This window comes from Marmota flaviventris, chromosome 2 (assembly GCF_047511675.1).
Source record: "Marmota flaviventris isolate mMarFla1 chromosome 2, mMarFla1.hap1, whole genome shotgun sequence".
Taxonomy (NCBI): domain Eukaryota; kingdom Metazoa; phylum Chordata; class Mammalia; order Rodentia; family Sciuridae; genus Marmota; species Marmota flaviventris.
In genome coordinates, this window is record NC_092499.1 from 13711128 (window position 1) to 13737506 (window position 26379).

Genomic DNA, 26379 nt, shown 5'->3' on the forward strand with positions numbered 1-26379 from the left:
CTATGTATTAAACTTGGTGTTTAGTGCCTGCTGTCAGCTTTTACCTTTTTATCAGTTCACTGTTGACTAGCAGATAAAAATAATCTGGGGATGTACCCCAGTGGGAGAGTGCTTGTCCAGCATTTGTGAGTCTCTGGGTTCAATCCCCAGTACTGCAAAAAAAAAAAAAAAAAAAAAAAAAAAAAAAAATATATATATATATATATATATATATATATATATATATATATATATATTTAAAAGCAGTCATAGATAGACCAGATTTCTTCCTAATTTTGACAGTTATAATACATTTCTTCCCAACTCTTTTGCCATTAACAGACTAAAAGTATATATATATATATATATATATATATATATATATATATATATATACACACTTATTTATATATATATGTGTATTATATATATATATATGTATTATTTATAAAATACATAAATAATACATATATATACATACTTAGTATATACACTTAGTATCTTAGTATATACATCTGGTGTTTCTGGCATTTAACATTGACCTTTCTTTATTTGCTTTGTCTAAGCATGATTTTCTGACTCTGTTGTTCTTTAAGTTCCTCCCAGTAGCATGCTCTATCCTCTGGCCTCCCATCATTCAGTTCTGTACCAGTAACTTGAAAAAAAAAAACTTGATAAAGGAGATTTTATAACACCTATGGGATATCAGGCAGTTCAAAAGTAAAAAGTATAGGAGCTGGAGTTGTAGCTCAGCGGTAGAGCGCTTGCCTTACACGTGTGAGGCACTAGGTTTAGTTCTCAGCACCAGATATAAATAAATAAAGGTATTGTGTCCATCTACAACTAAAAATATTAAAATATTAAAAAATTTAAAAAATAAAAAAGTACTGCTGGCGGGGCTGGGGTTGTGGCTCAGTGGTAGAGCACTTGCCTAGCACATGTGAGGCACTGGGTTCGATTCTCAGTATCACATATAAATAAGTAAATAAAATAAATGTCTATCAACAACCAAAAATTATTAAAAAAAAAAATAAAGAGCACAAAGTCACATTAAGCAAAGGTCAGAACTAAGAAACACTGCAGCAGTGACTTCCAATGAGAACAACAGATTCAATTTCTTTTTTTATTTTATTTTTAAAATAAAATTTAAAATAAAATAAAAATTTAAATATTTTAAAATAAAATAAAAATTTCTTATTTTATTTTATTTTTTATTTTTTTTAGTTATACATGACTAAAATATATTTTGAAATTTTATACAACAATGGAGTACATCTTATTCTAATTAGAATCCCAGTTCAAATTCAGTTTCATAGTGAAATTTCTCAAACATTCTGTAGAAATAAAAATTATGATGACTTCAGTTTGGTCAAGAGAGAGCAAGTTTCTCATGACTCAGGGATTGCATTTGAAGGTTGCAGTTTTACCTCACCAGATACAAATTCCTCAACCTTTAACTTCCAAGTAAAAAATGCTATTTAGTTAGAATGTGCATTTTGGAAGCAAGTAGGTCTATAAAACAAAATCTAAGGTAATGCTCTCAAAAGGATGCTCAGAAGCATGCTGGTGTACCATTATAGCAGACTCATGGTCTATAAACTCAGTGTTCACCCTGAATTTTTACAAATAGCTTAGGTATTTGAAAAGTATAAGATCAGTAGAAGTCTTATCACTTCTGTACAGGACTTTGGAAATGATGTACAAAGGCTGGATTATCTGTTCAGGTCCTTGGCCCATTTGTTGATTGGGTTATTTGTTTTCTTATTGTTTAATTTTTTGAGTTCTTTGTATACTCTGGATATTAGGGCTCTATCTGAAGTGTGAGGAGTAAAAATTTGTTCCCATGATGTAGGCTCCCTATTTACCTCTCTTATTGTTTCTCTTGCTGAGAAAAAACTTTTCAGTTTAAGTAGGTCCCATTTGTTGATTCTTGTTATTAACTTTTGTGCTATGGGTGTCCTATTAAGGAATTTGGAGCCCGACCCCACAATATGTAGATCGGAGCCAACTTTTTCTTCTATCAGACGTAGAGTCTCTGATTTGATATCTAGCTCCTTGATCCACTTTGAGTTAACTTTTGTACATGGCGAGAGGAGGGGATTCAGTTTCATTTTGTTACATATGGATTTTCAGTTTTCCCAACACCATTTGTTGAAGATGCTATCCTTCCTCCATTGCATGCTTTTAGCTCCTTTATCAAATATAAGATAGCTGTAGCTTTGTGGATTTGTCTCTGTGTCCTCTATTCTGTACCACTGGTCCACCCGCCTGTTTTGGTACCAGTACCATGCTGTTTTTGTTACTATTGCTCTGTAATATAGTTTTAAATACAGTATCGCTATACCACCTGATTCACACTTCCTGCTTAGAATTGCTTTTGCTATTCTTGGTCTTTTATTTTTCCATATGAATTTCATGATTGCTTTATCTATTTCTACAAGAAATGCCATTGGGATTTTGATTGGCATTGCATTAAACCTATAGAGAACTTTTGGTAATATCGCCATTTTGATGATGTTAGTTCTGCCTATCCATGAACAGGGTATATTTTTCCATCTTCTAAGATCTTCTTCTACTTCTCTTTTTAGGGTTTTGTAGTTTTCATTGTATAAGTCCTTCACCTCTTTTGTTAGGTTGACGAGGACATACAATCAATCAACAAGTACATGAAAAAATGCTCACCATCACTAGCAGTCAGAGAAATGCAAATCAAAACCACCCTAAGATACCATCTCACTCCAGTAAGATTGGCAGCCATTATGAAGTCAAACAACAACAAGTGCTGGAGAGGATGTGGGGAAAAGGGTACTCTTGTACATTGCTGGTGGGACTGCAAACTGGTGCGGCCAATTTGGAAAGCAGTATGGAGATTCCTGGGAAAGCTGGGAATGGAACCACCATTTGACCCAGCTATTGCCCTTCTTGGACTATTCCCTGAAGACCTTAAAAGAGCATACTACAGGGATACTGCTACATAGATGTTCATAGCAGCACAATTCACAATCGCTAGACTGTGGAACCAACCCAGATGCCCTTCAATAGATGAATGGATAAAAAAATGTGGCATTTATACATAATGGAGTATTATACAGCACTAAAAAATGACAAAATCATGGAATTTGCAGGGAAATGGATGGCACTAGAGCAGATTATGCTTAGTGAAGCTAGCCAATCCCTAAAAAACAAATACCAAATGTCTTCTTTGATATAATGAGAGCAACTAAGAACAAAGCAGGGAGGAAGAGCAGGAAGAAAAGATTAACATTAAACAGATACATGAGGTGGGAGGGAAAGGGAGAGAAAAGGGAAATTGCATGGTAATGGAGGGAGATCCTCATTGTTATACAAAATTACATATAAGAGGTTGTGAGGGGAATGGGAAAATAAATAAGGAGAGAAATGAATTACAGTAGATGGGGTAGAGAGAGAAGATGGGAGGGGAGGGGAGGGGAGATAGTAGAGGATAGGAAAGGTAGCAGAATACAACAGTTACTAATAGGGCATTATGTAAAAATGCAGATGTGTAACCGACGTGATTCTGCAATCTGTATTTGGGGTAAAATTGGGAGTTCAAAACCCACCTGAATCAAATGTATGAAATATGATATGTCAAGAGCTTTGTAATGTTTTGAACAACCAATAAAAAAAAAAAGGCTGGATTATGGTATAGGAGAAAAATACGGATATGGAATTTATCCATTGAAACTTACCAAAAGCCTTTTTAGTATATCAGGTAAACACCCTTTAATTCTAACCTTTTTGAGGCTGTGATGGTTTCTGGCAGGCTGTTTTAAATATAAGCACCTACCTGCTGTCACTTCCTAACAAAGTCCTGAGGAATTCTTTGTTGATATTGAAAACAGCTCTTTCAGCTGAGTAATGGTTGTGATTGTTTATGACAATCAGGTACATACACATTGAATTTCACACTCAGTAATGGTGTCACTTCTTTTATGCTGAGTGTACCTTAGTTAAAGAATGGAGTCACTCTGAGGTTCAGGGAGGTGGAAAGCCTACTGGAAGGAGAATGACAGGACAAGAATTAGACCAGTGCATACAAACAAATCCTTTACAGTTTTGTGGAAAAGTGAAGTAGTGAAATGGGCAATGTTTAAAGAGAAAATGGAGTTCAAGAGAATAGGATTTTTTTTAAAATGTATAGGAATAGGGAGAACCACCCCTTAAAATGGTGGCACAGTGCTGAGAGAGGGACCATGTGCCAAGAGTTTTAGCATGTCACTTGCTGTGGGGACAGAAGATCATGAGAGCACAGATATCTGGTTTCAAGTCCAAAGTGAGCCCTGTACCTCCTATCACTGAGTACCACAAGCTAGAGGAAGACACCTTCAGGGTATCCATAGCACTTGGACTTGGTGCATTGCCTGCATCTGCTGGGGTTCTCTTTATCCTGACCAACAAGTATGGTTGATGGGTCTAAATTTGGAATGATGAGTCCCTTAGCTATAATCAGCAGTGAAGGAGACTCCGCCAGCCCACTGCACCATATCAACCACGGCATCGCCACACCCTCATCCCTTGATGCCAGGCCCAACATGGTAGTCATTAGCATGACCTGCATTCCAATTAAAATTGAGAACCCCTAGGTTTTAGAGACACAGCAGCCACAAGTCTCACATATGTTTCAGAGAAATTATGTTTAATCCCATAAAACTTCACAGACATTAAAAGACTCTTAACCATGTCATCTGTGTTGAGGATGTTAATGTTTATTTCAGCAAAGTATGTCATGGCTTTTAAAAACTCCTTTTAAGCCTTCTAGTTTTGATGTCACCTTGTAGGCTGGGCTCTCTGTGAGGCTGAAAGCTCTAGGCATTGTTCTTTTTGGATCCGAGAATACACAGTAGAAACTACAGGAGCCACCAGTATCCCCTATATACTTTAATGCCACTGAGATGGGCACTTCCATCGGCCACTGACAGGGCTGCCCCTTCCTCCAATCATCACCATGTTCCTTTTTGTTTTTTTTCCCCCTGACCTGTGAAGTAGCTCCTACCACCATCTACCACCAATAAAGAGAATTTTAAAACTATGTGCCAGGGGCCATCTTTTAAACACAACTAGCTATTCTCTTGCTTTACTAAAACAATCCAGTTGCCACAAGAAAGCCTGATACATTCCAGCTGTGCTGCAGCCTCACATTTCCACTTGGAAGTATGGGGTCTCCCTGTTCTTCCTAGAACAATGTGCTGTTCTCTTAGAACCTCATCACCCTGCAACTCCAGTGGAGAAGAGTCACAGACAGCACCCAAGCAGAGGGAGAGATGGCAGGGTAAGAAGAGGAGCCAGGCCCAAGTGTTGGCACAGCGTAGGTCTCAGAGAAAAGAATGGAAACCAATCCTTATTTTATTTGTTCATTTATTTTTGGTGGAGAAAAATCATACTCTTTTTATAGGTACACTTACCCACTCCTTCCTCTGCTCCCTGGAATGGCTCATGGTGAGTGTGACTGTAGAAAATTCCTTGGAATGGGTGTTTCTCCAGGATCCTCTTTAGCTCCTAGAGCTGAATAAGCTTTGTCTGTAGGAGGTCTTGCCTGTTAACTGTCCATCCTACGAGGACCCCAAGGGACCAAGGGAATCAAAGAATAAGATCCTTCCTGCTAGTCCATTGTTATAATGTGGAAATGAGGTATCTCCAAAAAGCTCCTGTTAATGCAAGAAAATTCAGAAGTAATATGGCTGGATTGTGAGAGCGGTGACCTAATCAGTCCAACCTAGTTTCAATGACTGGGGAATTACTATAGGCAGGTGAGGCATGGCTGGAGGAAATGGGTCACTGGGAATGTGCTCTGGAAGGGTGCATCTTCCCTATGAGCCGCCCCCCCCCCTGTTTCCTTGCTGCCACAAGGGAAGCAACTTCCCTTCACTGCACCCTTCCACCATGATGTGCTGTCTCACCTTAGACCCAGAGCAATGGAGTAGGCCATCTATGGACTAAGACCTCTGAAACCATGAGCCCCAAATAAACTTTCCCTCCTCTAAGTTGTTCTTGTCAGTATTTTGGTCACAGTGATGAAAAGCATCCATGATCCTGGGATTGCTTTCTTTTCCCACTTCCACTTATTCTTGACTCAGAGAACTTTTAGGACCTAATGGACTCACCATTTTAAGAACAAGATGAGTTAAAGGGGAAGTGAAGTAAAAATTGCCCTTCTCCAGCCCCTCTTGTGATACCAGTGGATGTGTCACCTGTTCTCTGGTCAATCTGTATGTTTACTTTGTTCACTTTAATCCATGCCTTACTCCAAAGTCACCCTCTCCCAATAAAGGCAGTAGTTTACCCTATTTTTTTAACTTGATTTGCTGGGGAGATAGAAAGGGGTGACTGTCCTTGCTTGATAGGAAAGGCACATTTGTGGGGCCTAAGACTCTCCCAGATTTGCTTACATGTTGGCTAAGTAGACTTGTGGCTTGGTTCAGCTCTCTCTACACGCACTGGGGTCCCCAATGCATGAAAGCAGGTTAGAATATCTTTATGAGTGGTACTTGGAAAAATATGGTAGTTTTTATGACCCAGTGTATTTGGGGGACAGTGTTGCATAGCAACAGAAAATAGATTCTATGCCTTTGGCAATTTTACCTGGGAATTAAGAATCCTACCTAGAGGTTTATTCCCTGGATCCTGTGGATGATGCTTCTTCATGTGAGCTTCCCAGCCTAACTCTATAGATGTTCCCATAGAGTTCAAAAATGGTAAGCTTTCCATTTCACCTGGGGCTTCAGGTTTTCTCCAGGGCCTCAAGGCATGTTTATGTAGCCCCTCCAGCTCCCCTCACCTGCTCCCCATTGCTCCATGTGAGGCTGTTCCCCATCATTCCCTGTCAGCCCCTTAAGTATAGGCCTTCTTCCAAGCATAGCTTTAGGGAGTAAGCTTGAGGACGATGTTCTTTTATTATTGTAAACCATCACCTCCTTTCCAGCCTCCCAGACTCCATCCATCCCTGCATCTTTTATTCTGCCATTTTCCTCACCTTGTGCTATGACAATGGGGTGTTATTTCCAGAGAGGCTTATGGGAGCATTCAGTTTATGGTTTCTTATAAACACTTTATTGTCTAATGAAAAAAAATATAAGAATAATCATGCTATGTGCTGATGGGAATTATTCAGCAGAGGGGAAAATCAATTAAGAAGAAAGAGAAAAGGAGAGGCAAATCTGTTGAAGTGATGCTTTTAAATAAATAAAACAAAATGGTATATATGCACTAGTGGAGAGACCAGCCTTAGATAGTAGTTCAGACATTAGAGTGAAAAATGGAGGAGGAATATTGGGAATTTAGGGAAAGAATACAGAGTAAAATGTCACAGAAAAAAATAGTAATGAATTGACTAAGGGAATGCAATGTGATTGCTGGTACCTTTTACTCATTAACTAAAAGTATGACCACTTCAGCGATACTGATACTCTTCTCCATGGTACACATTATGGTACAATTATGGGGGTACACACATAGTGGAGAAAACAGAGAGTTGTGTTTAACCATGATTGAAGCTTTATCAAGAAATTAAGAAGTAAAAGGGAGTATATAAGGGAATGAAATAGTACAAAGAAAAAAAAGAAAGTGAAGGCATGAATTTTGGAAAGTAGTAAATAAAACTTTCTTTGAAAAATATATGATTATCTACACAGAAAACCTAAAAGATACATACAAATTACTAGAACAAACAAAAGAATTAAGCAGTGTGGAAGAAAAAATTAATTGCATTTCTACACATGACCAACAAATTTGAAAGCATAATTTTCAAGATACTATGTACATTAACAAAAACAAAGAACAGAGTTGGTGTGGTTGCTCAGTGGTAGAGCACTTGCCTGACATATTTGAGGCACTAGGTTCAGTTCTCAACACCATATATAAATAAATAAAATAAAGGTCCTTCAGCAACTAAAAAAAATTTTTTTTAACTCACACAAAATTATAAGGTACTTAAGAATAAATCTAAGAAAAGTTTTCCAAGACACATATATACAAAATTATAAACTTCACTTAAAGACATTTAAAATTCTGTCAACAAATGGGCATAAACATATTTGTGGACAGGAAAATTTGCAGTCCTTTAATATCAATTCTCTCTTAAATTAATCTATAGATCTAATACAACTCTAATCAAAATCCCAACAAGATTTGTCATAGAGTTTAAGTGTATACAGTAAACTGAGAATAGTCAAGACACTTATAAAGAAAATAAAGAGGAAGAATTGGCACTGGGTATTAATGCATTTTAAAAAACAAGTAATTATGATGTGATTTTGGCTAGGGAACAGAAAAATTGGCTGACAGAAAGAACTAACAATCCCACAAGCACAATCATTCATATATGGAGAATTGATAAAGGCCCAAGAGGCATTACAACTGAAGAGGAAACAGGCACTGATCAAAATGGGATGGGAAGAACTGGCCATAAATACAGAAAACATGAACTGCATCCCTGCATCACAACATACATCCTGATAGATAAATAATTCAAATATCCAAATTTTAGAGGAAAATATAAGTGCCTATCTTTCTGAAATCAAGGTAGAGAAAGCATTTTAAAACAAGGCTCAAAAGTACTAACCATAAAAAGTATTAATAAATAAGGTCATTTTCATTCAAAAGACTTCTGGGACTGAGGGTAATTCTCAGTGGTAGATCACATGCTTAGCACATGCAAAACTTAGCATTTTCAATTCTTAGCAACACACACACACACACACACACACAAATTCTGGGTCAGCAAGAAGGCAAATGAAGGGATGGGAGGAAAGAATCAGTATTACTTTATTTTAAGATAGTCACACTACCCAGGAAGCTATATAACGTTACTTGAAAGTGGATAGAGATTAGCCCACTTTGAAACTGCTTTAAAAAGTTTTAAGAAAATAAGTGATATACTAATAAAGGAGAGAAAATGGAATCCCATAAAATGTTCAATTAAAGCCACAAAAGATGGGAAATGAGTGAAAGGCAAAGTTGGAACAAAGCAACAAAGAGAAAATGGTAACAAATATGATAGATCATTGCACTGTTTCAACAATCACTGTCAACATCAGAGTTCTAACTACACCAATCCAAAGTCATAGATTATCAGAGTAATCTAAAAAAAGACTCAATTATAAATTGTCTATGAGAAACCCAACTGGAATAAACATTGAGGAGTGATGTAGTTCACAAGTAAACAGGGAAATACAAATCAAGAGTGCAATATGCTGTTGTTTACAGCTATATATTTGGCGAAGCTCATTCTGATGATACAAAATGTTTAAGAGAATGTGGAGCAGCCAGATCTCTTATTTACTGCAGATGGAATAAATTACAACTATTTTGCAAAGCAATATGGTGTTATTATCCTGTAAATTTGAACAGTTGCATATTCTATGACCCATAGATATCACTTTTAGCAAAGGAAACACATACATGAATAGATATTTTTAGACTTCATCTGGCACTGTTAGCAATAGCATTAAATAATGAAAAACAATCGAGATGTCTAGTAGGAAAATGAATAAGTAAAGTTTATTCCCGTAGGGAATTATTATACAGCAATGGAAAAACAAATAAAAGCACTCAGTTCATATATGTATATATTATATATAATATGTATATATAATAATATATAATATATATTTTATCCATAATCACACAATATGTGTAATTATCCAACATGTATAATTATAAGTAAATAATTTGGGGGAAGAAGTAAGTTCTAGAAGATGAGATATGGTATAGTAACTGTTTTAGTCAGGTTTTTCATGGCTGTGACCAAAAGACCTGATGAGAACAGTTTTAAAGGAGGAAAAGTTTATTTGGAGGCTCACAGTTTCAGAAGTCTCAGTACATAGACAGCTGGCTCCTTTCCTCAGGGATTGAGGTGAGGCAGAACATCATAGTGGACGAGTCTGGCAAGGGAAGCAGCTCACATGATGATCAGAAAACAAAGAGAGACTCTACTCACCAGATGCAAAATATATACCCCAAAGGCACACCCCCAATAACCCACCTCCTCCAGCCACACGCTACCCCCTTTAGTTAATCCCATCATGGGATTACTGTACAGATGGGGTTAAGCTCTCATAATCCAATCACTTCACCTCTAAACCTTCTTGCATTGTCGCACACATGAGCTTTTGGAGGACACCTCACATCCAAACCATAACATTAACTATATAAAGAGAAAAAATAAGTAAAATAAATCAATGTATTTTGAATACACATGTGCTAATTTTTTTTATATGAAGGGAATGAAAAATAAAAAAAGTCAGGATATTGTATATCTCTGAAGGAGAAGGCATGGAAACCAGATTGAAGAGAAACACACAGATTCATGTAAATTATTAACAATATGCCAGTTCCTAAGTTGGGGGGTCTCAGTTACATATGTTCATTATATGATTAAATGAGTAATATAAAGAATATATTAGTGCACCATGCATGGATCAATAATTTTTTGTTTGTTTTTTAGTTGTAGTTGGACACAATACGTTTATTTTATTTTTATGTGGTACTGAGGATCGAACCCAGCACCCCGCATGTGCTAGGCAGGCTTCGATCACTGAGCCATAACCCAAGCCCCAACATGGATCAATAATTTTAAATATATAGAGAAACTGCAATGAGATGCCACTTTTTTCATTCAAGTAATCAATAAAAATTAAAAATAAATATTGGTTATCAAATATTGATGAGATCTGGGGAAATAAATATTCTTACACACTACCGGTGGGAACATAAACTAGTTCAGCAAAATTAGAATCATTTTGTTAGTATATATTAAAATTATAGAAATATATCTAGCATCTGATTCATCAACTCAACTTTTTAGTACTGATCTAGATATATAGCAGGCAGTACAAAGAGGCAGATAAATGAATTTCCACTGCAATATTGTTTATAACAGTGAAAATTTTGGTACAACCAAACCTAACCCAAACCCTAACCCTAAATATAAATGTGTATATAATATATCCACAAATTGGATACTAGGTCATAGAACAGAGACTATGGAGGTCCACAAGAGCTAACAAAATGAGAGCTATTGTTGAGTGGCAAATGTAACTTCTAAAATATCAAGCACAGACACGTCAAACGACTTTCAACAAATTATTCAAGGTCTGGGGTTCTGGCTCAGTGGTAGAGTGCTTGCCTAGCATGTTGAGGCACTGGGTTTGATTCTCAGCACCGCATATAAATAAATGAATAAAATAAAGATCCATCAACAACTAAAATAATATCCTTAAAAAAAAACAAATTATCCAAAGCACCTTCTCCCACACACTCCTCCCCACTACCCTGCTCACAAACCCAGTAACATGCAGGGTCCAAAGAGTGGGAAATGGAAGCCCACATATCAAATGTTTAGGATTGAGGACTGTGCTACACCAGCAAGGTGCACTGCATCCTGAATGATAGGAGTAGGTGCATTTGTAACATTCAGACCCACTCAGCATGCAGGATACCTCATGCTCAAGTTCAAAGGTGACCCACACCCAGGCACCCTCCTACCCTCCTCCTATCATAAAATAAAATCAGGACTATACACTTCTACTAGTATATACACATATATGTAAGTGTAACTGTATAGAATTTTCAAATTGATAACAGGTTGCTTCTGGAAAAAGATAGAGGCGACCAGGATTATATCTTAAGAGAAGACCACAATGTAAACAGAGTAGATAGTGGTCTAAGATAGTTCGGCTCATTTATAAAGCTTTAAATTTTAAGGAAAAAACATCCACTTTTGGTCATAGCTTGTTAACTAAAATTAATGTTAAAAAAGAGATTAAAACACCAAAAATCTTCACTTGAATGAAACTTAGGCTATTAAAAGAGCTGGCAATGCCAGGTATGGTGATGTACACTTATAATCCCAGCAGCTAGAGAGGCTGAGACAGGAGGATCACCAGTTCAGAACCAGCAACGGCGAGGCACTTAGCAACTCAGTGAGACCTTGTCTCTAAATAAATTACAAAATAGGGCTGGGGAGGTGGCTCAGTGGTTGAGTGCCCCTGAGTTCAATCCTCGGTACCCCCGCCCCCACTAAAATAAAGAGGTAGCAAGAATAATATGCCACTGTATGTGTGTACCACATTTTCTTTATCCATTCATCTGTTGATGAACACTTGAGCTAACTCCTATCGTGGCAATTTTGAATTTTGGAACATTAAACATGTGAGTAGAGATATTGCTTTGAAATTCTGATTTTAGATATATACTCAAGGGGCTGGGGTGATGGCTCAGCAGTAGAGTGCTCTCCTAGCATGTATGAGGCCCTGGGTTCAATCCTCAGCACCACATAAAAATAAATAAAATATAAAGGTCCATCAACAACTAAAAATAAAAATTAAAAAAAGTAGCAAGCAGGTTTCATCCTATACACGACCTGATTTATTCCCCAAATGCTCTTACCTAAGGATGAGGAAATAGAGAATCTAGAGGATATAGTGGAATTAGTGATTTGGGGATCTTCTAAGACTTCAGGATACCCTCCTTTAAATAACAAGGGGGCTCTTCCCACAAAATACGTGTGCATGTGTATTTGTCAAATACCTAGAACATGAGCTTTCATGTCAATATAGAATAAACACCTTCCCCCATATTCAAATACACCCAGCATCTATCTTTTTATAAACAAAGGAACTCCATTTGGGAAGTGATAGGAATAACCTTGTTTTTTCATATGTTCACCATCCATACTAAGCAGGTCTGACACTTTGCCACAGACACTGTCACAGACTGTAGGATGAAACTAGAAGGTAGACTTAATGAATAAGGAGTCTATATACATGTAAATGTGCATGTGTATGTCTGTGGGGGTATGGGAAAGATTACATGACTTTGCTTACATAGGAATATTAGGGATACAAATGGCAGCTCTTTACTGAGGTTATTATGTCTTTATTCCCACAGATTTGGCTTTCAGTGGATGGTGGCAACACTTTTGGATTATTAGCTGACTTTCATGATGATATTGTAAAGACCTCTTATCACAGTTATTATACTTCAGATATTACTTTTATTTGCCTAAGTGGAAGAGTTTTTTTGACAAAAGCAGGTGAGGAATTTGCTTCTATTGGTGTAAGCACTACATGTGGTCCAGAGATTAAAATAAATATATGAAAAACACGCTTTATTAACCAACTAATCCTAAACTCTCAACCCTGTTAGGCGTGTTAGATTTGTAGAACCTAAACAAATTGGATCCTGGGAACAACCTTGAAGAAAAAGAATGCAGGGTCAGCATGCAATGTTCTCATTTGTAATTTCAGTACTGTTTTACTTTCCCAGAAGCCAAATAACCACAGATGCTACTTACCAAGCCACAATTGTGCTTAGCAAGTTACAGTGGTATCTCATTTAATATTCACAACAACTTCACCAAACTAGGCAATGTTAGCTTACTTTTGCTGATTAAATGGATGTAACTAATATCACATAAATATAAGAGATGGAGTTCTGTGAATGATATTTTTGCACTCTCTCTTCCCAATTTGATAATCTTGTGATTTCATTGATTAAGTGTACATAGTTCCTATCAGTTTGTTTACACAATGAAAGAAAGAAAGAAAGAATTGACCTAACAATTACCCACTCCTTTTCAACTAAGTAGAATTTTGCTATCTAATCCAGGAGCCTAGAATAATAATGTGACATGGTTCTCAATTTTATTTCTATATCTCTATGATCTGCATTCTCATTTTGTCATTTTATTATTGAATCTTTGAGGTTTTTGGTTGAATTTATTAATTTATTAAAATTCTTTATGGAAAATATAAAGGAGATTTTGCCTCCTACCTTGGGATGTGTTTATCTCAACTAAATTCTTTGTATCTTTTACATGCTGTGAGTTCTTCCCCTTCCCTTCTTGCCTTCCCCTATTCTATCTCTTCCTCTTTATCCCTTTTCTTCCCTCAGTTGTTCCATCCCTACTCCTCTCCTTCTCCGTTTTTTCATCTAGTTCATAACTACAGTGTGCAGCACTGGTCAGAGCCCATTTGCTCTGACATTGTGGAGGTGAACTCTTCTTCAGACCCATTTCATTTGCTTCACCTCATTTGGGTACAACCTGGACTCATTTCCTCAATTCACTACAGTGCCAGGGTCTCTACTCTGACCTCAGATTGGAAATTTGAGGTCCTAAGCATTTTTTCTCTCAGTAAACTCTGATACAGTCATAAAATACATGCTCCCCCACTATTTTTGTAAAAGCAACGGTTGTCATTGAAATCAAATGCAGTTTCCCTATTGACCACCTCAAGTGTTGCTGTTATGGTTTCAATCTTAAATGTCCCCCAAAGGCTCATATGTTAAAGGCTTTGTCCCCAGTTTGTGGTGCTATTGAGAGGAGATAGAAACTTTAGGAAGTGGGCCTAGTTGGAGGATGTAGTTCACTGTGGGCCTATTGGGCATACTGAGATCTTGGTCCTTTCTCTCCTATTCATATTCATCCATTCATATTCATATTCTTTCTCTCTCTCTCTCTCTCTCTCTCTCCAACTTTCCTCCACCATTCACTCCCTGCCATGATGTTAAGTCTCACCATACCACAAGCACAAAACCAACAGAGCTAAGTGACCATGAACTAAAACCTTTGTCTCCTTTGAGTTGATTGATCTTTCTCAGGTATTTTGTCATAGCAAAGAAAAACTAACAAAGTTGTGCTCCATAGACACTCTGCTCCATACTCCTTCCAGTAAAATCTGGGTAATTGTGACACCCTTGCTTGCTATGGATTACTGGTATCACAATATCTACCAGGCATAAGAGGTCATCTGTACATTCATTAACTACGTGAGCAGCTCAGTTCCAGAATCCCACCTCTATATTCTATTTCCTTAGAAACATTTCTGAATAAATATATGTATATATACACACACATATATAATACATGTATATGAACTATACATGTACATATATATGTTTATATATTATTAATACTAAAGAAAAAATATGTATACACCCACACATTATATCAATTTTGGACCAGGCAGGAAATACACTTTTACTCAGTTATTTTACTTGAAGACTCTTTTGAAAGAGGAATCATTTGAAAATGGGGAGACAGAGTTAAAGGAACCAACAAAGATATTGATTCTGAAAGAAAGCCATTAGCTCCTTTACCTAAAGGAGTAAGATGATTTCTGACAGACACACAGACTGACTGACTGACCTAAACCTGAGCAAAGCTGGAATGAAAGAGGATCAACATTATAAGAAGTAAAAAGTAGGAAGCTCACAGTTACTGCTAGAACTGTATCACTAAACCAGGGGAAAAGGGGGGGTAAAATGACTTCATCTTCTGTCTCCTCCTTCTTATCTCCTGCTAGTCCTATCATTTGCCAAACACAATCATAAGTCAGGAGCAATCAGAGCACAGGGATCAACCCTCCAGTGCACCAAACAGGGGGAAAAAAGTCTAAGAATGAATCTGGAGGAATAGTCAGAGAGAAAATAAGCATCATGTGTTTTGTTTTGTTTTTTAAAGACAGAGAGAGAGAGAGAGAATTTTTTAATATTTATTTTTTAGTTTTCGGTGGATACAACATCTTTATTTTATTTTTATGTGGTGCTGAGGATCGAACCCAGGATGCCAGGTGAGCGTGTTACCGCTTGGACATCATGTGTTTTGAAATAAAAATCAACTTAGCAAGGTTACTTTGAAAACAGTAAAAGTAACGTGTAAGAAAACTAAATTGACAATATAAATTATAAATTATTTCAGATTATAAATATAAACCATAGAAGAATATCCAGATATAGAATAAGCAAACATTCTAAACAGTCAAACGTGATAAATATAGATGCTGAAGATTCTGGAACTGAGAATTTAGAAATTTTCAGTGATAAATGGAAATGGTGCCTGTATAATTCTCTGATTCATCTACAGTTCCTGGCACATGATAGTCTTCTGATATGAATGGCTGGAAGGATGAATGAATATTAAAAATAAGAAGAGGGAAGGAAACCAGAATCAATAAGACATTAATTTTTTAAAAAACCTGAAAACACCAATAAAATAAGCAAAAACACTTTTTTGTATTATTTGAAATAGAAAATGCAGATTGTGTTAGTCAGCTTTGGTTACTGTAACAAATATTTGAGGTTATTAGCTTATAAAAATAAAAGGTTGCCTAAGAGTTTTGGAGGTTTCAGACCATGATTGATTGGCCCATTCCTTTTGGGCCTGTAGTGAGTTAGCATCTGAGAGTGGCAGCACATGGCAAAATTGCATGACCAGGTTGCTAAATAAAGAGAGAGGAAGAGGGGGAGATCCAATAATCCCCTTCAAGACCACGACCATGTCATCATTTCATTCTTCTTTATAGCTGAGGAATATTTTGTTGTGTATATACCACAGTTTCTTTATCTATTCATCTGTTGATGGGCACCTAGGTGTGTTCCTTAGCTTTGCTATTGTGAATTGAGCTGCTATAAACATTGATGTGGCTGTGCACTATAGTATGCTGATTGTAAGTCCTTTGGGTATAAACTAAGGAGTATAATAACTGGGTCAACTGGTGGTTCCATTCCGAGTTTTCTAAGGAATCTTCATACTGCTTTCCATAATGGTTGTACCAGTTTGCAGTCCCACCAACAATATATGAGTGAACTTTTTTCTCCACATCCTCACCAACATTTATTGTTGCTCATATTCTTTATAATTGCCATTCTGATTAGAGTGAGATGAAATCTCAGTGTGGTTTTAACTTGCATTTCTCTAATTGCCAGAGATTGTTGAACATTTTTTCATATATTTGTTGAACAATCATATTTCTTCTGTGAAGTGTACAGTTCCTTTGTCCATTTATTGGGGGTTATTTGGGGTTTTTTGGTGTTAAGTTCTTGAGTTCTTTGTGTATCCTGGAGATTAATGCTCTAACTGAGATGCAGGTAATAATGATTTTCTCCCATTGAGCAGGCTCTCTATTATGTTCTTAATTGTTTCCTTTGCTGTGAAGAAGATTTTTAGTTTGATACCATCCCATTTATTGATTCTTGATTTACTTCTTATGCTTTAGGAGTCTTATTGAGGAAGTCAGTTCTTAAGTTGACATGGTAGAGAGCTGGGCCTCCGTCTTCTTCAGAGTAGGCTTTAATGCGTAGGTCCTTGATCCACTTTGAGTTGAGTTTTGTGCAGGGTGAGAGATAGGAGTTCGGTTTCATTCTACTACATATGGATTTCCAGTTTTCCCAGGATCATTTGTTTGAAGAGGCTACTCCAATGTATGTTTACGGCACCTTGGTCTATTATGAGACAACTATGTTTATGTTTATGTGGGTTTGTCTCTGTGTCTTCTATTCTGTTTATTGGTCTTCATGTCTATTTTTATATCAATACCATGCTATTTTTGTTACTATAGCTTTATAGAATAATTTAAAGTCTGGTACTGTGATGCCTTCTGCATCCCTTTTCTCGCTAAGGATTGCTTTGGCTATTCTGGCAGGCCCCACATCTTAAGATTTCACCTCTTAATAGCACCATAGGCTGAGCATTAGTTTTTAATACATGATACTTTAGGGGACATTCCTACTCCTTCCAATAGCACCATAGACTGGGCCTTAGTCTTTAATACATGATATTTTAGGTAACATTCCAGATCAAAACCATAGCATAAATCAATTTAAAAGGAACAAAAATGAAGCCAGCCTTGAATTCTGTTGCAACAATAAATACCCAATGTTCTCCTATGGAATCTTCAAAGAAAAATAGTATTGCCAAAGAATTTGGAACCAACACATTATTCATATGCAAAGTCAACAGAAACATGTTGTAAACACTCTATTTCATCAAACTTAAGAGTCCCTTGATTGTGAGGTACTCTGTCCAATTAACATAAAATCTTTAATACAATGTTTTCCATAGTTCTAAGTGATGCATGAATTGCTCTGACATTATTTCTCCTGGCTGTTGTTTGATATGATAAGACAATCCTTTTGTGTGTATCTCAGGAGTAAAACATCATGCAATTTTCTTTTACTTTGTTGTCTTCTCTTGCTGCACCCACAATAACTGTTCCAATGCCAAATTATAATGTAATATTTTTGAAGACATTTTAAATAGCAATAAACTCAGTATTGAGTTTCAATAAACCAATGATTCAAGAAACTCAGAGATGATAGTACATATAACTGGGAGAAAGTCAGCCAGTCCTACAGATTTGTAGTTTCTGCATTTATAGATTCAACCAACTGAGGATCAGAAATATTTGGAAAATTTGCATCTGTACTGAATGAGTACAGATTTTTTTTCTTGTCATTATTCCCTAAACAACACAATTTTAACTATTTACATAGCATTTACATTGTATTATTATAAATCATCTAGAGATTATACTAAAAGTATACATGAGGATGTAGATAGGGTATATGCAAATATTTGCCATTTTATATAACAGACTTGAGCATCTTTCTATTTGGATTATCTGATGGGTCCTGGAACCAATACCCTGCTAATACCAATGGACCACTATGCTTGCAAGTGACACGTGAACCACCATGGTATGAGTGCCACCTGGTGGAAAATGGTTGTTAAAATACATCAATTAAAAGTCCCAATTGCCTAGGTATTAAAATGTGAAATGAGTGTGGTTATAGATGCAATATGGCATATTGAACCTTATCAATTATATTAGCAAAGTTTTACTATAGGAAAGCCCACTGGACAGTAAGAAAAAGCCCTGACAATGTATGTTTTGAGTAAACAATTATGAGTATTATTATTGCAAGAAATAAAAATGTGAAAATATAAAAAATCTCACAATAAATAATCAAGAAATTTTAAAGATTAGGAATGAAACAAAAAGTTAAAGCAAAAAATCCAAGGTTTTGACATCCTTAAAAGGCAGTCCCAATACTATTTCCTTATCTGAGTATAAGTAAACATGGAATTAGGAATTTCATTGAATCCTTTATTGTAACATAAATAGATTTTTAATGTATTTACATTTAAATTTTCAAATAAAAATTTTAGTTTTAAATTTAAAAAATGAAAATGTATTATATGCTCTTAAAAAACAAAAGGAAACAATATAGCCCATACAGAATAGCATGAAAAAGAAGAAAGAAAACAAAGCAGAAATTTTACAGAGTGTAAAACAGAATAACCCCAAGAAGAGCTGATCTGTAGTTATCATCATGGGTTTTTTTATTTATATATTCTACTCAGTTGTGCATGACAGTAGAATGCTCTTCGATTCACTGTACACAAATGGAACACAGTTTTTCACTTTCACCATAGTTGTTGAATGTTCACTTATTCAATAACATTTATTGAGTGCTTTTTACATGCTCAGCACTGTTCTACTCACCAGGAATATGCAATCCCTTTTCTCATGGATCTTACATATGTACTGGTCAGGAGAGATTAATAATTAACAAATATACAAAAATAGTCTGTGAAATAAATGCTACAAAAGAAAACAGGAAAGGTAAGGAAGTGCTGGTGGGGTCTAGGGCATGTAGCTGTGAGGGAGTGCTCTGGCCCAGTTTGCCTTTTTAATAAAGCAGTGTGAAGAGGCCTGAAGAAGAGGAGGGAGCAAGCCCAGCATATCTCCAAGGATAATATGTATTTCTCCATTAAAGGCAGAGTCTTGCTTTGACTTTAAAAATCCCAAAATATGTTGCCAAGAGAGAAATATCTTAAAGCAAAAAAGAATAAACATCAAGACTTGAAAAAAAAATGCCAATTAAATTGAGAAGAAAAGCATAGCTAGTAATCTTAGCATTCAAAGAAACACTTTTAGACCAAAAATGTTGAATAAACATTGTACTTCTTTGTGTGATAAAATATCAACAGTAAAAATTCATCATCATTGAGTCAATGTTCTAAAATAATATATTATATAAGCTCAAATTATAAGGAATACTAGAAAGATTAAATAAAGTGCTATTGTATAAGAAATTTTAAATTAATAATGTTAATCTTTAATACATGAAGGTCAAGGTGAGAGTATAAGGGAACATTCCATATAGAAGAATTAAGAAGTACTATTGAAATATATGTAATTCTGGGGCTTAGCTCAGCAGTAGAACACTTGGCTAGCACATACAAAGCCCTGGGTTTGATCCCCAGCACTGTAAAAAAAAAAAAAAAAAAACATTGGTTAGACAAGTGAAGAATTATGGCCCAGAGAGTCTATTCAAGGTGGTAAGAATGATAGATGGCATCCATCATGAGCCAGAATACTGAAGGGCTCTACTCAGAATAAGGATGAACCAGAAGTAAATTTAAACACTCTCACATGCATCCCCAAGGAATTCAGCAAGGTTATCTTATTGTTAAGCAAGTAGGGAAAAAAAAGAAACAAAAACACTATGTGAGAAGTTGTGGCCATTGGAAGGTCTCTGTAAGACTTAAAGCCTCAGATTGCATTGTCTGGGTGCTCAAGCAAAAGCTGAGATTTTGTTTCTGATACTACGCCCAAGCACCTGGGCAAAGCAGCACAAATCTTCACAGGGGGACGATATCATCCTTAACCTCCAAGGTTTTTTCAAAGATAGCGACTAGTAGAGACAGTAAAAAGCAACCACCATAAAGGAAATAGAGTACCATGAATAACACAGGACAGTAAAAATAGAAAAAACAGACCCCCCCCCGCCAAAAAAAATTAAAAAGACTATTCATATTACTAGACAGAGTTTTTTTTTAATGTAGTTACTATGTCTCACAAAATAAAAGGCAGTGCAAGAATATCCGCATAGGATAGAAAATGATAAAAAGTGGCTCTACTAACTTAAAAATATAAAATGCATCTTTTGGTAATGAAAAATACAATATCAAAGCCAAATCATAAATCAAAAATTTTAACAACTTTTAGAACATTGATGCAAAAATCCTGAAGAAACTATTAATTAAACTCAGCAATATATGAAAATATTACATAATGACCTTGTTGGATTTACATCAGGATTCAATAATGGTTTCACATTAGAAAATTAACCAGTGTGACACTGTTGCAGATTACAGGAGGAAAAAACTCTATGAATAAGTACAGAAAAATATTTGATGAAACTTAAAATTTGATCCAAATGATCAATTTTAATTATTTATGATTAAAACCCAAAATATGGAGCTTCTGTTGCAGCTCAGTGGTAGAGCACTTACCTAGCATGTGTGAAGTACTGGATTTGATCCTCAGCACCACATAAAAACTAATAAATAAAATAAAGGTATTGTGTCCATCTACAACTAAAAAAAACTAAAAGCAAAATATGTTAGCAGCCCAAGAATAGAAAGAAAATTACTTCTTCATTAAGAGTATCTGGGGGTGGGGAAAATATAGCAATTATATAGTCAGATTTCATAGAAACACATTAAAAACTTTTAGCTTATAATGAGGAACAAAATAGGGAAACATTCTACCACCACTTATGTCTATCATTGTTTTAGAGGTACAGATTAACCTAGAAAGTTGAGGACAATATGTAAAAAGTTTAAGATTGGAGTGGAAGAAACAAAGCTGTCCATGTGACAGATGATGCATTTGTGGTCATTGATAACCTGAAGTTAGTCTAGAAGAGGAAGCAGCCCAGAAAATCATAGAAGATAAGTTCAGAGGGGTCACCAGAATTCAGATCATGGTGGCCCTTGAAGGGCATTGTAAGGACTTTAGCTTTTCATCAGAGAGAGATTAAAGCCATTGGGAGTTTCAATTAGGAAAGCAGGTGTCGTGCCTTAGCATTTTTCAGGTCTTATTTTGGTTCCTTTTTTGAGAATAGTCTGAAGGGAGCTACAGGCAGAACATGGAGACCAGTTAGGAGGCACAAGAAAGATGATGTGGCTTATACAAGGTGATTGATGATGGTGACCATGGAAGGAAGTGGTTAGATTCTATATTCAGGTGGTCCTTGGTTTACGATGGTACAAATTACATTTTTTCAACTTTACAGATTGCAAGAAAGTGGTACACTTTCAGTAGTATCCATTCTTTGGGATTTGAATTTTGATCTTTTTCTGGCCTAGCAATACTCAGTAGGAAGTACCCTCTTGCAATATTAGGCAAATTCCAGGAGCCACCTGCTGCCTCCAACTAGTGCGGGCAGCTGATCTAAGATTGCTGGACACCAAATAAAACACAGACACAATTTACCTTTACACAAGCTTCAGGACAGCTTCCCCAGCTCTAGGCATCAGGCTCCCCAAAAGGGAGAGCTAGAGAAAGTCACAAGAGGCTGACAAGAGAGAGGGAACATGTTCAGAAGTGAGCTTTTATTGGGAGGACTCTTGTTCTTAGAAAGTTCTATCCAAAAAAGGTCAGAAGAGGCAGGACTACGAGGAAACAGGTGAGTGAAACTCAAACCTAGGGGCACGCCCTACAAAGAGAACCTCCTTACTATCCGAAGGTGGAGGGGGGCAAAACCGAGTCATGAGTCATGGTACTACCGTGCCAGACTACAGTGATCTTTCAGATCCCCATGGTGCATCAGGACTGGAAGGCCTGGTTACTCAATGTGGCTCCCACAGCCACCGCTTGGCACAGTCAGCTTTGAGGAAGCAACTAAAGCTCTACTGTGTGCTGTGTGGCTAAGCTAGGATGGTTGGAAGGTTAGATATATAAAATGCATTTTTTACTTATGGTATTTTCAATCTTATGAGGGGTTTCTCATGATATAAGCCCAGCACAAATTGAGGAGCAATTGTATATATGAGGCTAGAGTCAATAGATTTGCACGTAGATTAGATATATGTAGGGTCTGAAAGAAAGAGAAGAATTAAGAATGACACCAAGGTTTTTGGACTGATGAACAGTAATAATGCAGTTGCAGAAGGAAACCTGAGGATGGAGAAGGCTGAGGGTGAGGGAGGTTTGTGTGAGGATTAGGAATTCTGTTTGGAACAAGTTCAGTTTACAATGCCCAACCAATATTGATCTGGAGCTGTTGGTAAGCACTTAGATATTATCAGCCTGGACTTCAGGGAAGAGAACTAGATGTAAGACATATTTAGGGATCATCCACATAAAGAAGGATTTTAAAAGTCCTAAAACTAGATGACATCTTCCTAGTCTAAGAAGAAATCTAGGAACTGAGTCCTGGGGTGCTCCAGTGTTTAAGAGTCAGGAACATGAAAAGGAGCCAATAGGGCCTAAGTCAAGAATGGTGTGCAGAAGTCAGCCTTTCTCAGCTGTAAACTTTTATTCTAGTTCCATCCAGGAAAAGGACTCTGTCTTCATCCAGACCAGTGTCTCTTTGGCTAAGTGAATGCTGCTTACAACCAGATTTCTGCCATGGTGCCTAAAGAGAAGCATGAGACACTTAATTCAGGTCTACATGATGACCCATGGTCATTATGGAATTGGCCTTCCCATCCTAAGGGTTGTTTTCTCACCACGTCTATCTGTTGGGGAATCTGGTTTGCTGGTTTCAGGAACAGAAAACACTACAAGTGGGAACTAAACTCCTTTCCTTTAGATTCCTTAATTAAACATCCCCTTATCAGTGAAGAGGTTCTTAGTGACATGGAGCTTAGAAAAAGACTTTCTGGGACTTAACCAGACTAACATGTGTATTACAAACTCAGGCACTCAGAGCCCTACTATTCTCCTTAATTTAAGTGAAGATATTTTCACTAGGTATGATATTAATTTTTTTCTAGTTGTAACATATCAATATCAAGAGACTTCTGTTTATTTCCTAATAGGATTAGGAATATATAGTGAAATTGGAACTATTAAAAATAAAGTCTTCGCATTATACTATGATCACTTGGGATTCATACATAAACTGACTCCAGATCACTCTGAAGATGGTGGGGTATTTGAAGGCTTTGGAAATTCTAGAAGTATTTTTGGACAGGTCAGTTACATAATGTGTTGAAATGGTTTGTCTTGTTTTAAGAATAGATTCCACATTCATTACACAGAAAACTGGGAAAATGGGGACATATTTTCCTTGGGACAAACTCTTATTAATGTACTTTTCTCTATTTAACTAAAGGAAAAATGTCCATATCCGCATAGAACATTTCCAGACCCTCTCCAAGTCCCACACAGGGCTTTAATAGCTTCAGCTCCACCCAGGATACCTGCATGCAATTGTCTTCACAGCAGAAAACACCAGATCTTTTAAACCTGATCTGTTACTCTCAAACCAGGCCCATGTGGGGTTGATTCTCTACCTCTCAAGGTTAATCTCGAAGAAACGAATTCTAGCTCATCTTTCCTCTTCCATATTAATCCCTTTTCCTCTAGCTTCTTATTTTCCTAATGCCAACGAAGAAACGCCCTCTCATCCTCTTCACAGATTGCACAACATAAAGATTTTCAAAATAACTCTAATGTGTAATATGCTACCTGTGAAAGTATATAGTCCTAAGAATTCATCATTGGGCATACTGTTATGAAAATGAACTTTTAGCCTATTTCTCACTCTCTCCTTTTCTCATTGTCTGAATTTTAAAATTCAGACACTCATCAGTATGTCAGCAAATTTTTGGATTTTTGACTGGGTTTAATAAAACCTGCCCTTTGGCTTAAAGGACAATAGTAACAAAGGACAATTTGTTGTAAAAGATTATTCCAATTACCAGGCTAAGACTAAAGTTAAAAGGATAGTGTTTTAACATCCCCTGTCTAATATATATATTAAAGTGAGGGAGGGAGCTTCTTGGTGAGATGAGATGCCACTACATGACTTCATGTTTGTTTACCTGAATTGGGGAATGAATTCTACATTTTTACAAAGTGAACAATGTGGCAAGAGAGTAGAACTAACCAAAAGAGCAGTTTCCTCAATGTTTTACTGATTTCACAATTTTTCATTTTATATATAAAAGTTTAAATTATTAAAATGAAAAGCCTATAAGGATTTTTATATTCAGAACAAGTTTGAGGAACTTATATTTAACAACAACACCCCTGTCTCTGCACAAATTATGCATGTGTACTCTGGAAAAAAAATATTTGTAGTTGTAAATATTACATTTCCCATTTTATTTTTTCATATTTTTATTGGTGCATTATAATTCCACATAATGGTGGGATTAGTTGTTACATATTTGCACAGAAACTCCTCTGAATCTTATTCCAGACTTTGCTAGATCTGCAAAGGGCCTGGGTTCTCCAATTAGAGTAAAGGTGCACAGTCTCCTACACCACTGTGGTACTTCTCCAGTCTTCCTTTTCTTATTAGAATTTCCTAGTTATACATTCATCAGTTCCTGATTCCCCCTTTTCCCTCCTCTTTTCTGTCCCCCTCTCCCCTGTTCCGCTTCCTCAACTTCAGTAGACTTCCTTTCACTTGTCTATTTATTTATATTTGATTGGTTCTTTTTACTTATACATAAAGGTGAAATTCCCTGTAGTATATTTGTATATGCCCATAACACGATTTTTAAAGAATTTATTATGTATTGCCTCCCCTTTCCCATCCCTCCTTCTTCTACATTACTGATACTCCCTTTATCTTTATTATATCCTATCCTTCCCTCCCCCTTTCCTTTATTTTACTCTAGCTTCCACATATGATAGAAGAAAACATGGAAATATAAGCTAACAGCATTAAGAACATCTTCAATGAGAATAGTTCAGAAAACTTCTCCCATATTAGAAATGAGACAGACCAGAGACTTGTAGGACCTCAAATAAACATATTCAAATGAGAAACTCTCCAAGGCATATCATAATCAAAATGCCTAACATAGAAAATAAGGAAAGAATACTAAAAACTACAAGAGAAAAACATCAGCTCACATTTAGAGGCAAACCAATAAGATGCACTTCTGATGTCTCAATCCAGACCCTAAAATAAAGGATCTGGAATGAGATATTATAAGCTCTAAAAGAAAACAACTCCCACCCAAGGTTACTGTACCTAACAGAGATCAGTTTCAAATTCAAGGGGAAAATAAAAACTTTCCATGATAAGAATAAACTAAAAGAATTCATGAACATCCAAGTCAGGACTACAAAGGATACTCAAAGATGAACCGCACACAGAGGAACAAAAAAAAGAAATCCCAAAGCTCCCCAACAGAGGAAGATCAATAGAGGAGTAATCCACTAAATGAGACTCAAAACTGTATTAAATATAGCAAAAAAAATCAAAATGGCAGAAAACCACAAACACCTATACACACTAACACTGAATGTTAGTGGTCTCAACCCCCTTTTAAAAGACACAGATTAGCAGAATGGATCAAAAAAGAACAAGATCCAACTATATGCTGTTTATAAGAGACTCATTTGATAGGCCAAGACACTCACAGGCTGAAGGTAAAAAGATGAAAAAAATATTCTACATATACATGCCCTGAAAACAAGCAGGAATAGCTATGCTCATATCTGACAAAGCAGATTTCAAGCAAAAATTAATCAGAAGAGACAAAGGAGGCCACTACATCCTGGTAAAGGGAACAATCCAACAAGAAGATATAATGACAGTAAACATTTATGCCCCAAATGTCAG

At 36.3% G+C, this 26379-nt stretch overlaps 1 protein-coding gene across 1 annotated transcript in view; it reads left to right on the plus strand.

Annotated features, from left to right (window-relative positions):
* Positions 1–26379, plus strand: part of Catsperb (cation channel sperm associated auxiliary subunit beta) — a 115524-nt gene that overhangs the window by 49560 nt on the left and 39585 nt on the right. The window contains exons 14-15 of the mRNA XM_027931486.2: positions 12886–13030; positions 23615–23769. Of these exons, the coding sequence (XP_027787287.2) occupies positions 12886–13030; positions 23615–23769 (300 nt within the window). The remainder of the gene's footprint in view (positions 1–12885; positions 13031–23614; positions 23770–26379) is intronic.